General features: G+C 31.9%; 1 protein-coding gene across 1 annotated transcript in view; it reads right to left on the bottom strand.

Annotated features, from left to right (window-relative positions):
* Positions 1 to 668: 668 nt before the first annotated feature.
* The window catches only part of LOC124368249, a 36,003-nt gene continuing 21,615 nt past the window's right edge, over positions 669 to 15,056 (bottom strand). Inside the window, exons 3-4 of the mRNA XM_046825524.1 lie at positions 1,966 to 2,281; positions 669 to 989 (exon numbers count right to left, since the gene is read on the bottom strand). Of these exons, the coding sequence (XP_046681480.1) occupies positions 669 to 989; positions 1,966 to 2,281 (637 nt within the window). The remainder of the gene's footprint in view (positions 990 to 1,965; positions 2,282 to 15,056) is intronic.

Genomic DNA, 15,056 nt, shown 5'->3' with positions numbered 1-15,056 from the left:
TCTGAGAACCACCAAACACTCTCGTTGGTGAATTCACCAACCATCCCAGATTGAAGCTAGCCTCGGAATCTCGGAACTTTCTGGTTTTGCTACAACCCTGATTCAATACGTTAATATTGAAATCTCCAGCTACCAGAAATTTTCGATTTTTTGACGTTAACTCTACTAGGAAATTCTCAAGATATACAAAGAATTTACTTTCCGAGCTTTCTGGAGATCTATAAACCACGTAAACCGAGATGGAGCGACCATTACTTGAGACTAACAGAAATACCCGAGAGCTCAAATACCTTTTCCTCCACTTGAGTAGCATCCAACCTTTTAAATTCAAAACATGGTTTGACAAAAACAGCAACGCCACCTCCTTTAAAGTGGGTCCTATTAAGACTATTGGCAAGTGTGTAGTTTTCTATAACAAAGAGATCAATATTTCTGTTATTAAAACCGTGTTCGGACAAAAGCAGAATATCCGGTTTGAGCTCGTCACAGAGTAACGGAGTTTATTAGTTGCTGATTGCGCATTTTGGTGTACGATAGTTAAAATTCCCGAGCTGGAGACACTTTGTAGGGGCGATGACAATTCTTTATACCTGTTAAAGGCTCTTTTACGTTTACTAAAAAATTTTTCTTTGAATTGGTGTTGCAAACACCATCTGGATTAGGTAGGCCTACGCATTGAGTATGTGAATGCGCTGATTTTCAAAGTTCTTTTCAGAAACATCACTTGCAGTTGAAATTGCAGACGGCTCCGTCGCAGCCGCATGACTACTGTTGCAGATGGTCTTGAGGGCATTAGAGTAGGTGTCATACTGTTGCATGGATACTGGTGGAGAAGGAAGAGTTGTTCCATTGTCCATCCTCATAGGAGCTGAGGCAGGCGTCGAAGACATCATGCTGTTAGTGACCCGGTTGGATAATTTGGGTATTTCTCGTAGGACAGGAAGAGACTCATTTATAGGCTGCGAAGTGGCTATATCTCTTGGTTCTGACTGTGTTAAAGAGTTTACTTTTATATTTTGCAGTACACAATCCGAAATTCTTCTGCTTATTTCAATTTTTCCGTATTTGTTAAGATGGAGTCCGTCGTTGGTAAAAAATCTTCTTCCAAAGTCTTTTATATCGACAACCCAAGTACCATAGAGTTTTTTAAGTTTACTATTTACGAGATTTATTTGATAGTTTACATAGTTCCTCCAATGTAGATAATGTCTATGGAGTATCGGCACTATAATCCGTATTGCGTATGTTTGTTTGTTTGGACAAATTGGGTTATAAGTGTTGGTAACTTTTTTGCAGGACGATTATTACGACGTGTACAAGATGATACATCATTTGTTCCTACACATATTACACCTATATCTGTTTTCTGTCATTTCACTTGACATTTCCTTGGCATTTCTCAATATATGATTAGATTGAGCGCCAGGCTTAGAACAAACAAACACCGTGTAGTTATTACACACAAATCCTTCAAGGTGCTGACATAAATCCTTTCCGTGACTGTCCGAAAATACATATAGTTTTCTTGTGGATCCCGGTGTAATGACTTGTTCCTGTGGCATGTTCATTTTCTTCTTCTTTTTGTTTTGACTTCTTTTTCTTCTTCTTTTCGACTGTGAGACGTTGAAACTCTCATTGAACTCAGATGTTAGGACCGGCAGATCATTTAGAGAAGATAAATTATTGGCAGAATGAATCTCCAACGGCTTACTAACAAGACTGTCCTCGTTCCTTTCCCGTTTGCCAACTGTAAGAAGAAGCTCTTCGTGCAATTTGAGTAGGTCATTATATTTTTCATTAACAATAACAAGTTTAGTCTGAAATCTTAAGTTAATTTCTTCAAATTCAGCCATTTTGATTTGCGCTACGTTACAATCTTTAAAAATCATCGAAGATTCACCTAGCGGCTCGGTTTGAGTACTGTTGTCACAGCAGCTTGATATATCATTCTCCTCACCCACCTACCGTTACTGATTTAGCTGTACTTTTATTGGGTGTATCTTCTGCTATCTCCAGGAGCCTTGTTAATTTCTGGATATACGAGATCAAGCTAGACTGTCTGTCAGTTAATTCGGATATTCTAGCCAGAAGTTGATCTTTAGATCTAAGGCAGTCGTCATCGGTTGGTGTCTCTACAGTATAGCATTTCTTTTTATTAATCAGCTCCGAGATGAGAGGTGATAACGTTGGAGTCATTGAGAAGCAGGAAGATACTGGGCGAGGGGTGGCAGGTGATTGTGATAATGTGTGCATAGTAACAGGGTGCGTACCACTGTGTTTTCTGTTACACACAGACAGTTCAGTTCGATTTTGGTCAGTCCGTTCAGATGCACCACAAGTGCGGCCCAAACAGCGCCAGTTGATGTCTCCAGTTACAAGAGTACGGTGTTCTCTTTATTTATATCCATCGTAATGAAGACGCGGTTTACCTTTTTGGGAAAGTTTAATGGTAAACTTCATTATTTATTAGTATTTTTGGAAGTATTATTAATTAATTAGTTGTAATACATAAGCGCGCCCGTAAAATATGGATGCACCTTTCTTACAAGAAGAATGTTAATTGCCTACTTTAAGTTGAAGGCTGGTCATTAATACAACGGTTTAAGCTCAGCCAATAACATATGTGGGTATTATATGATTTTTCTTCTTTTGAAAAACTGCTATTAACAGGGGCGTCCATTAGGCAAACAAGGTTGCAGCTTCTAAGGATAGCAAAAAGAATAAAAATTACTAACATTTGGATCAATTATTATAATTTTACCGAGGAAAAAGTGGAATAAAATGGAATTGTTTTATTTTATAACTTGAGTTAAATCACAGCAAATATTATTTAAAGTATCAGCGTAACCACTGGGTTTTTGCGCGTTGATTAAACTTATGAGAGGCCTATTTTAGCTACTGTCTATGTGAGTGACGACAGCGAAGTGCCAAGAGGAGGTGAGCCCGCACATTGTGGTTTTGAAGGTTATGTATAGCTGCATCGCGTCATTACAATATCCTCATCCCTGTTAATCTTTCTAACCTTTATGGCCACTTCACACTGCACGGGGATAGCGTAGCTTATTAAGTGGGACCTAGCGACAGGGCCTACCAGTCGTTCATCATGCGATCTTTTGGAAACGAGGTGAACACGTTTCAAATTGCGAAGCGCAGTGTGAGTCAGCCGGCCACGTGCAATCCTTACTACAAGTACCCAGCGCTTTAAATTCAAATTTAATTATTTTCAGATATGTTGTATAAGGTATAGCATTTGTTGAAATCAAATAACATTAAAGTGCTAGTCGAACATACGATAAATGCTCTCATGCCCCTCTCATTCCTGCCAATATTCCCAATTTCAGCGCGCCGGTAGTCTTGTCACTCTACCGTTTGTGCGGTCACCCAGTCGTGTGCGATAAACTCAAAGTCAGCACTACAAAAAGCGTTTCGAACGAGTTTCCAAGCCTTAACCGCTGCGACGTTCTTTACTGAATTTGACAATTTAATGAAACCAAAATCTGTCCTCTGTCTTTCAGTACCCACAATTGTGTTGTAAAATCCGTCCTCTATCTCCCAGTTCGGTATGTGTCTCTCATATCTTGCAAGCATAGCATACATTCAACCTACCCACGTGACGTACAAAGAGACTTTTTAATCAAGTCAGTGGAACCCATTCATCACTCTACATTTGTCGATTTTGGTCGTCGCTGGGTAGATTTCACTATCGGTATTTAATACAGCTTGATTAATAAGCATAAAAGTCTGGTCGTATACAAAAGCACATTCTCAAGGTGACAGTGCCGACCCTGGTAGTTAACTTAATAAATATATAAATCACAAATGAATTAATAAATGTTATAAAAAAGCTGTATTTAACTTTAAAACTACTACTAGTCACTAGGAACTGAACTTTTAAATTATTTAAGACGTCTTAAATTTAAGAGTTACGATTTAAGAGTTACTTATTTATCTACAAATATCATTATTAAGTAATATAATGTTTAGTCCTTTAGACGATTTTTGAAGAATTATTTATGAACATAAATTTTGACAAGTTGCAACAAAAAATATACTGTTTCTTCCTAAGGCATATAGTATAAAAATAATTACTTTTATCCTATTAAGCATATCAGATTTAAAATATCAGAACGTATATATTTACGTATGTTAAATTTATATTTGTTATTAAATTCTTTGATAATACAAGTCAAATGAAGACTATATTTTCAAACTAGAAACTAGATCTGAACGTACACTATCTCCTATTTTATTAGTTTCAAATACATACACCCAGAGCAATAACGGCAGTGTTGTTATTGGACGGAAGCTATTATTTCCGATAATGTCTACCATATCCGCAATATTTCACATTACGTAATTTTTGCCACTTTTCTAAGTGAACCTTATTTTTGTTTATTTCTTTTAACTAGGCTACTTATTTTCTGTGATAAAACGCCATACTTTGAACTAATATATTTCTAATTAAATCAGTACGTGGGTATTCCAAGTTAGACACCTACTGGTAGCAGATAATGAGATTACTATTCAGTGGGTAAGAAGTGTTCTGCTTTATTTTTAGATTGTATCAGTCGTAGTTTTAACTAACGTTAAGGTATGGCTTTGTATCTCATATGTAAGTTTCACAAATTTATACTGAGTCTCTCAAGGTCGCTGGTGGGGATACGGACATTTTACTTTAGAGGTTTGGTACACACAGTAAGCATGTCGTGTGAGTAAAGGAAATCCTATTATCCTTTCAAATCATCCATCGACAATAACAAACCTAAATAGAGAAGTAAAATTACTACTTCACAGATTTAAAAATAAAGAAATAGAAAAAGAAAGAAACTTTATTTCTAACAAATAAAAATGACGGATACGATTTTTATAACAACGCAAATAAACGTGGATTATCAAAAACGATGTTTATACGTATAGTTCAAAAACTGTGTTAGCTTTTAGTATAAACATACGAGAAGAAGTTTACAATATCCACCTAGCCGGAGAATATAGGAATAAATGGTCTGAAGACTCCGTCCTGCTCATTTAACTTTATGGTCATCTCCTTTTCCATCTTCCAAAGTCTAGCGGAAAAGACTAGTTCATATTTTCCTAAATATTCCATACACTGTTCTCAATCTCTGTCATGTGATGAGAGTTATATGACGAAAATATTATTATATACGCTACAATACATTACTTACAAATTTTGTTATGTCTATAACGCCGGAAGGTGGAAAATGTGTTCCTTTTTTCATAAAAGTGTTCGAGTGAAATCCAAAAATATCTTAAGTTCCTTATATTTTAATGTAATGGAAATTTTTATCTGACATAACTTTCTTAAGGTATTTTCAATTATGTTATTCTTTATAGTATTAAACTGTAAATCTTAGTTAAAGTGTGCTCATTCTATAATAGTTATTCTAATAAAATTGACTTCTTATTTTTCATTAACGTGTTAATACATCATTTTGTAATAATATAATGTTCAATTTGTATAAATTATTATTTCGTCGTATATATTACGTAGGGTTACCAGTTAATTTATGCAGTGCTATTTACCAAACAAAATATAGAACGCATAAATCATATAATAACTATGAATATTTAGTCAGTGTCTAGTCACAGTGAATGTTCCAGCCTATTTTTATAAATATAACAAGCAAAATATCTATGGTGTGCCTACAAACCTCTGGGTGACCATGTACCCATGTTTGGCACAACTCTACTGATGGCGCACGCCACCCTGTATCCAGCAATTCGAAGGTCAATTTCTTAAACCAACCAATATTGGATGATTTAATACTAGTTATAAGTTCTTTACAGCTGTGGAGTTACTGTATTTTCGTATCATCTTCTGCCTATCAAATAATTATATTCGCTTAGAAATATCTTTCGTACTAAAAAGGTTAGGTTGTTTTAACTTCATCGTAATTATTCATCATTATTACTCATTAGTCGTCACAGTAATCCTTTATTATACTGATTCCCATCTCATTCATCCATAATTATACAGATTCCACAATATAATCATCCGTTATTTTACTCAACTCTAATTACAAACAACCCTAATCATAATATCCCTAGTCATATTAAACCTTCATTATAATCATTTCTAATTATGATAACTCTCCATCATACTCATTCCTCATCATACTTAGCCTTCACACATATTGAAAGAGATAATTGGATGACGTATTAATTGATATTTTAATGGGTAGTAATTAAGGAACTTCCTCTATAGAATAGTATATTATTACAGTTTTGTTTTGAAAAGTTAATAGTTCATATTATTTTATAATATTTTATGTAATAAATAACTAAAGGAGTTTATACCACATATGTACACACACAAGTAGATAAGAATATGAGGTTCCTAGACCACTTTCGGAGCCAACAGTAAATCAAGGGAAAATACTGTTTAAAGGACAATAAACGAATCTGTAAAATCAAACAGTAACTCACGAATGAAAAATTACCGAATCTATAGCTGTTTGCTTCTACTTTCTTGAGCTGTCTATTGGAAACTTCTGCTTCGAATCAATCTATTGGAAATGATCTCATATCTGCTTCAAATCAACGAAAATTCTGTTGTAAATATATTAAAATCTTAATGAAAAATCTATTACCAATGTTCTCATATCTGTTTCGAATAAACGGAAATTGTGTGGTAAATATATTAAAATCTTAATAAAAAATCTCTGAAATGGAATGAAAAATCAAGAAATCTAAAATTTTACTGAATTTCTCTAATATCGTTCTTAATCACATCATATGATAAAAATTTCTCAGAAACAACAACAACATAACAAATTGCGTTTGTAACAGCATTTTGAAAATCCATATTGATAATTATATCGTTCTTTGAAGCTGAAATATTTGTCAAACTCTTTGTTGTATCAATGACATAAATAGGTCTATTCGCTAAAAATTCTTTAGGATTATAATACATTTCCATATTTTTGTAGTAAACTTTCTTAAAATCTTGATACATCTGATACATGATTCTGAAAAGACCTCCTGAAATGTTTAAATTTTGTAATTCATCTGGATAATAAGAACCGTTCAATTTTACTCTGATATGTTTTACATTCAAACTATCAAACTTTGAAGGATTTTTCTCTTGATTATTCTGTCTATCTGTTTGAAAACCTATAATAACGAACTTAGGATTGAAGATATTTCTATAAATATTTGTGATATCGAACGAATAAGTTGTTCCGGAAATACCTTTTTGCTCAATACATTGCCAATCTAGAAAATTAAACATAATGTTTTGAGATTTTGTAATTTCATCAATCATCTGAATTTTACTCGTGGTTTTGTAATAAATCATCGGAACTCTAATGAAAAACTCGTTAATTGTAATTTTGCCATCAACAGGCATAACATTTCCAGTTGCAGTCTTCAGAATCACATCATCGTCTTCTGCTCTTATAAAACTTAGATAAAATCCACCTTTATAGATTGGAAAATTTACATTTTCAAAGAATCCTAAGCCGAAATGTGCTAAATCACCGACCGCTTCAAATTGTCCAAATTTAAAAGTTGATTCAAAACTGTTTGAAAATACATCACTTTTGGAATAACAAATGGTTCCTTTAATAGTGCTTAATTGGCCACAGTTTTCGACTTCTTCTATCAATTTATTGTGTTTTCTTACTTCAATCTTAGAAAATAAAAACGGTATAAAATTATCGATTAATCTAACATTATCAGTTCCAAGATATGCTTGACCATCTTGTTTTGTTAAAGTTCCAGAAATATACAACTGGAAGTTAGACGAGCAAAAATTATCTCCAAAATCAATATTAAACTCAGTTTTTTTTATTCGGTTCATTCAAATGTTGTTTACTAATTGGATAGAAATTTTTAAACTCCGCCCTTTCAATATCGCCTGAATACTTTTTGTAGTCCACCATTTAATAAGAGAAAATTTCAAAATTCTTTTACGAAAATTTTAATCATGTATAAGTCGATAAGAAAAGATAAAATTCAAACTATTACTGTATCTACATTTTGAATAATTTCTGTTTTAATTTGTGTTCCAAATACGTCAAAAATATTTTGTGAATCCATATTTATTAAGTAATAATTTGTTAACAACTTCTTTAAAATCTTTACCATTACTCAGTTCATTCAAAACAAAAAACACATAAATGACCACAAATTGGGGGATCTTTATAATCTTGAATCTGAGAATCATTGTAGTAGACGCTTCATTTTTTCAAATATTGGATCAATTCTATAGGTGGTTTGTCCTCAATTCTTCCATACGAATCAAAAATAACATGCATTCTTATCATTTTTATAATAACAAATCCAATGCGTTCCACCTCCCATAATCGAGTCTAAATTCACAATTCCACATTCAAATTTCTTAACTTTTTCAGGTAATGTATCTCTCATGAAGATTCCTCTAAAATGTTTAATATTTTTGCAGATTTGTCCCAATTCCCAGAATGTTAAAGGTTTGATTTCAAATTTTTTTTAATGTTTGATTTCACGTAATTCAAAGTTTTTTCATCTAATCCAGATACTGTAACTTCTTCCAACTCTTTATCTAACCAATTTAAAAATGTTTCGAACAATAGGAATCACATCTTTTTCAACGATTGGAGCAGCTTTACGTACATAAGGAACAACATTTTTAACAACTGGAATATTTTCTCCAAAATCTAATAAATCTTTCAAAAGTCCACCATTTTTAAGTTCTTTCAACTGATTATAAAGAAAATTCTATTCTGGTTCCTTTATTGTTTTTCTTATGTTTTTCGAGTTTATTGTATTGTCTATTTGTTAAAAATGTCTTATCTTCGCCATTTTTTAGTTGATATATTTTAAATTGAATACTAACGGGTATTTTTTTCTTAAAAGCGGATTTTATTTTTTCTTTCTGATTTTTGCTGAAGTTTACGTTCACCTCCATTTATATAGTTAAAATTTCAAGTTCTCTTCGATTCCCATTCCTAGTTTTCTCTTCAAAAACATTGCTCCAGCTGTTGGAAGCGCAACAAATCTTTCACCTAAACTAGCATCTTTTGATAAAAATCTATCCATTGCCTTATCTTGCAAAACTTTATCTGCTATATGTCTGGAATTTGTGTCTCTATGTTTTGCATAAAAAATATCGTGTTCCATAGCAGCTTGATCTAATTTATTTATACCAGGATCTCCTCTTTTTAGTCTTTTTTTCGAGTTTTTGTGCCAGGCCCCAGATACTGATAAGTTGGTACGTGTAATTCAAAAGGTAAATTGTTGATAAAATCATTCAAAAGTCCACTACCCTCAATCATAGATGAACTTATTGCCGGCAAAATTCGTTTTAAATATTTAATTCCATCAGGTTTTTCAATCATTTCATCAAGTTTGTTCGAAATAAAAATCCTTAATCGCTTTCTTTTCGTTCAAAAAATTGTTGTTTCCAGCCTTTTCTTGAGCATAAATATAATTAATAATCCCATCGAGTTTTGTCAAATCGTCGATATATCTGTATTCAATCTTATTATCACTGTATTTTCTTACACCTGATCCTTCGATTCGTTTTTCCCAAATTGGTTTAATTAATTTCATATATTTTTTACCTCTACTTGACTTAGGCTTCTTAGTAGATGGATCATTATTTTTGTAAATTGAGTCAGATTCCCATAAAATGTCTGTATACTTTTTCAAATCTTCTTCAGAATATAAATTATCTTTTGGAGCGTCATAGTCTGTTAATAATCTCCATAAACCTTGAGTTCCTTCATATGTTTTTTTCATTAATAATGATATCATTATGCTCAAAATTCACGGGCAAATTTCCAATCATAAAACTTTTCTTTTTTTTATCCCAATACAAACCAAATTTATCATCTTTTACTCTAGGAAGGAATTTTTTACCAATTTCACCAATTATTATATCCGTTGTTCCAGGACTTATTGGTTCAACTATTGTAGATTCTTCAATGATTCGAGGTCTAAATGGTGTTGAAGATGGTAATTTTGGCAATTCAAACTCTTCTACTTCAGATTCTGGAATCGAAATATCAGCAAATTGTCGTACAACTGGAACCAAATTCATCAAATTTTGATTATCGCTTAAAACGTTTTCAATTTTACCTTCAACATTTTTAATTGCAGAAGTTACAGGTTGATTAATTTTTTTAATAAATTCTTGTTCTTTTTCATCAATTCGAATCTGTTCTTTAAATTCTTTGATTAATTTCTTTTCGATTTGATCAAGTTTTTTTCGCTTCTTCAGAAGTTACGTTCACCGTTTAGTTAGAAAAATTTTGAAACGTGAACGTGGAACGTAAAACGTGAACGTGGAACGTAAAACGTGAACGTGGAATGTAAAAACGTGAACACGAAACGTAAAACGTGAACGTGGAACGTAAAAACGTGAACACGAAACTTAAAACGTGAACGTGGAACGTAAAAACGTGAACACGAAACGTAAAACGTGAACGTGGAACGTAAAAACGTGAACACGAAACGTAAAACGTGAACGTGGAACGTAAAAACGTGAACACGAAACGTAAAACATGAACGTGAAACACGAACGTGAAACGTAAACACGAACGTGAAACATGAACGTGAACGTGGAACGTTAACAGATTTACCGTTTTTCTGTTATTTTCATAATGTAAATAAAAATTAAAGATAATATAAAAATAGTTGTAACAAATATTTTATCAAGTAGATTTGTCAGACCACTGAGCAGCATTTATGTTAGAAAATTTATTCAAATATTTTCCATTTTTATGCTTCAAAGTTAGATTAATAGTTAAAAAACCATAGTCTTCTTTCCAAATTTTATCACACAACTCAATAAAGTGGTTAAAACTCATATCAGATCCCACATAATTGTTATAAATATTTCTGGAATAATGATCATCTTGTTTAAAAACACACAACATATTCAAATTATTTCTTATAACTTGTTTATCAACCTTTGAAAAGCATTGAGAAAGATAGATACAAGATATGTGGTACCAGTAAGATTAAACGCCGGGGCGGCAAATCACGAATTTGACGTTACCAACGTATTCTGCTCACCCTCCTGAACAAAAAATATATATAGTACTAGGGGGTGCAAATGACAAATAACATGATTTTAGGGGGTATATTGATAAGTGGTAAAGTTTCTAATGTTTTAATGTTCAGTTTGTGTGCTGTGTCTGGATAATCTGTTTACTTGAATATTATCTGCGGCCGGGACTGATAGCAGCCTGATAGCATACCTGTTATCTGAGTTGTCCGGGGCATAGGTCAGTTCTACACAAGATATCGTGTTCAGTAGGTCGGATTGAGTGAGTGAGTTTACAATGATGAATCAACCATCCACTAGTTCAACCAACCCTAGTGAATTGTGTGTGTCGGAGTGTTTCGTAGGGCACGTAAAGAGCTTACGTTTTAACCGAAACGAAATTATCTCTTTTTTAATAGAACAGGGCATTTTTAAAAATGAGTGTATTTGTTCGTCGTGCGGTCGAGTGGTGTTTTTAAACCGGGAGACTTTGTCGTTTCGTTGTGATAGACCACTTTTTTGTTGCTGCTGTTTAGCTATATCCGCCAACACACTAATGGTAAGTGTTCTCTGTTAATATCCAACTATATATTTGAGTTTTTCATGATTTATTTAGTTTTTTAACTTTACATAATTGCCTTTGCATTACATTTCAATTTATATTTTTGATCAGCCCCTCTAGAATTTTATATTTTACTGATAGGTACTATCTCGAGGGATGTTTTTCTTTTATTGACATCAGCGCGGGGCAGCCGGAGGCACTCGTAATTAATTTTTTTCTCGAAATTAAGAAAAACATTATTAATTTTGATCAAAATTCTGCTCATTTCTGTAATTTCTCATTTACGTTTGCAAAGATGGCGGCGCAACCGATGACGTCATCACGAGGTTCAATCATTGGCCACAAAAGGTCACGTGACGCTAGACGTGGATGTAGAACATGGAGATATTACTGGAAAGTTATTTAATTTTTTATTTTCTAGAACTTCGTTATTTCTCATTTCCACCCCATCAAACCTTATACTTTTTTATATAGGACGATTCCAATAAGTTAAGAACGCAAAACTCGTATTTTTCCGCTCCGGCCGTTAATATGATAATTACCAGATATGTTTTTGTGACGAGACATTACGAAATATTCTTTAATAACGTCTTGATTTTCTAAAATACAATCATCGAAAACTATTAAAGAATTTGGTTTACATTCGCTTAAGTGAACTATGTCCTCGGAAGCATTATAAAAATGTGATATTTTTTTGTTTAAGTTTTTCTCAATATTTTTGAATCTTTGTTGTAATTTTTTGTTTACGTCTTGTTCTAAAGATTTACTAAAAACATATAAATTGGAATAAGGAATCAACCTATTGTAGATAAAATTCAATAATAAAGTTGTTTTTCCCCATCCACTTGAACCAACAATTAACAATCTGATTGGTTGATCTTTCTTATTTTCTTCAAACGTTTGAAGTTTTATCTGATCTTTTTGCTTTAAAAATTTCTCCATTTAAATAGCGAAAATGAAGCTGTTCAAGTTGACTTCAGAAAGCTCTAAATTAGTTTTAAACTTAGAACATCCTATTCATTTAGAGGAAGAATCAAATTATTTTATCGGTTTAAGCGGTTTTTATTCTGACAATTTTGTAATAAATATTAGTGAAAGTTCTCCTTATTGTATAGGATTTAGTGAGAAGAACATAACAAAATATTACGGTTTAAACAAAGGATATTATACCTTCGATCAAATAAAAAATTCACTTACAAATTATCTGAAAACATTCAAACAATCAGATAAATCTTTAAACTTTGACGAAAACAAGTTTGAAATGCAAAAAAATTATCTCTCTAATAAAATTCAAATAAAATCACCAGTAAGAATAATGTTTTTCAGCAATTATTGTAGATTTATTAGGGTTTTTTCAAGAAACTATTGAGCCAAATCAGATATATTTAGGAAATAAAACGCCAAAATTTAGACCGTTTGATGTAATTGAAGTGCACTGCAATCTCGTTGAACCTAGTTTTGAAAATCATACCGAACATTTACACAAAGAATCTGAAATTTTGTAAACTTTTTTCCCAAATGTTGCTTATGGATCAAAAATCAGTGAAAAACCGAATGAAATCGATTATATTCCAATTAGAAAAAATAATAACAGAATTCAAAAAATCTCTCTAACTATACAAGACTCTGAGGGAAATTTATTAAATAATGAGAGTAAAACAACAATATATTTAAGATTGAAAAAGGAATAAAATGGACCCCAAAATATAAAAAAAAGCTTCGAAAACATACATTCTGAGGGTAGGGGTGATTCGCCCCCGCCTTCAAACTTTAAAAAAAACACTGTTTTCATTAATGAATCTGGGCTTTATTCTCAAAATAAAAATTACTAGTTAAATGGAGTCAGTTGTAGACCTACTCAATAATCAACTCAAATTCAATAATACAGAAATTTTTACGATTGTTTACGAAAATAACGAAATTTGGTTCAAAGCAAAAGATGTTGCAGAAATTTTAGAATATGAAAACACGAGGCAAGCTATCATAAATAATGTCGATAATGACGATAAAACAACTTTTGAATGTATAAATTACAGGAGTCTATCCCATAGACCCCGAGAAAATATTCAAAAACATACTATTTTCGTTAATGAATCTGGCCTTTATTCTCGAAATAAAAATTACTAGTTAAATTTCTTTTCTATCTAAATGGAGTCAGTTGTGAATCTACTCAAATTCAATAATAAAGAAGTTTTAACATTTGTTGACGAAAATAATGAATTTTGGTTTAAAGCAAAAGATATTGCAGAAATATTGGAATTTAAAAATACGATGAAAGCGATTAGAGATCACGTTTAAAGACAAATATAAAAAAAGCTACGATAACATAGATTCAGAAGGGGGGAACGAATCGTTCTTACCTTCAAACTTTCAAAAAAACAATATTTTCATTAATGAACCGGGCATATATTCTTTAATACTGAAATAAAAAAACGAAGATAGCAGAAATGTTTCAAGATTGGGTTTTAGAAGAAGTTTTGCCAAGTATTCGTAAATATGGTGTGTACAAACTTGAAAACAAGATTAAATATTTAGAGGACGAAGTTAAACACTTGCAAATTAAAGATGAAATAAAAACGGAAATAATCGCAAAACAAAGTGTAAAAATTGACTTAATGAAACCAGACCTTGTTTGTAAAAATTTTGATAAGAAAAAACACCATGTTTTTTGTATTAATTAAGAAGAATCACATGTGGGAATATCCTTCTTACGTTATCAGAGCTCAAAAGAGAGAAATACCGAAAAGATTGAAAGAACTTGAAATTGATTACCCAGAAATGGAAATTTTATTAAGACATGGAGATCCAAATAGTATAAATATCTACAACCAAATGAAAGAATCTTTGAATATTTTATACAACGGAAATCATTTTACTACAGATATGGCAGAATCTCGACTGATTTATAGAATAACTACATTACACGATGAAAATGTTTCTAAATTTTACTAAAAACTCTCGATTTATCATATTTTGTTTGTAAATGTTTAGCATAACTAGGTAACCATTGTAGAATTCTTTTTTCATATTCACAAGGCATTTCGTTTTTATAACTTTCGCTGAAAGTTTTTTTAGCATAATCTTTGCAAAAAGCATCTTTTCTATCTTTACTATACTGCCAGTTATTAAATTCAGAAATATTTTTAATTTCTTTACAAAAGTAACACTTTTTCTCTTCTAAAGTTAATTTGTTCATTTTATCATGAACCTTACAATAACAGTCTTTTCTATTCTCTTCCTTATAAAATTCTTGACACTTTGTACATTTCTTTTGAGACTCCATTTATATTGAAAAAATTATTACACGATGAAAATTTTAAACTCTCGAATTATGATATTTTGTCTGTAAAAGTTTTTGAAGATAAGGTAACCATTGAATGATTCGTCCACACTCGCAAAGAGTCGGTTTCTTTTGACGTTTTTGAATAATTCTTCTAGCACAATATTTACAATGTGTATGTTTTTTATCTTTACTATAATGCCAATCGTAAAATTTGGAAATAT

Source organism: Homalodisca vitripennis, chromosome 8 (assembly GCF_021130785.1).
Source record: "Homalodisca vitripennis isolate AUS2020 chromosome 8, UT_GWSS_2.1, whole genome shotgun sequence".
NCBI lineage: Eukaryota > Metazoa > Arthropoda > Insecta > Hemiptera > Cicadellidae > Homalodisca > Homalodisca vitripennis.
The sequence above is the reverse complement of the archived record's forward strand: the minus strand, read 5'-3'. Positions and strand labels throughout refer to the sequence as shown.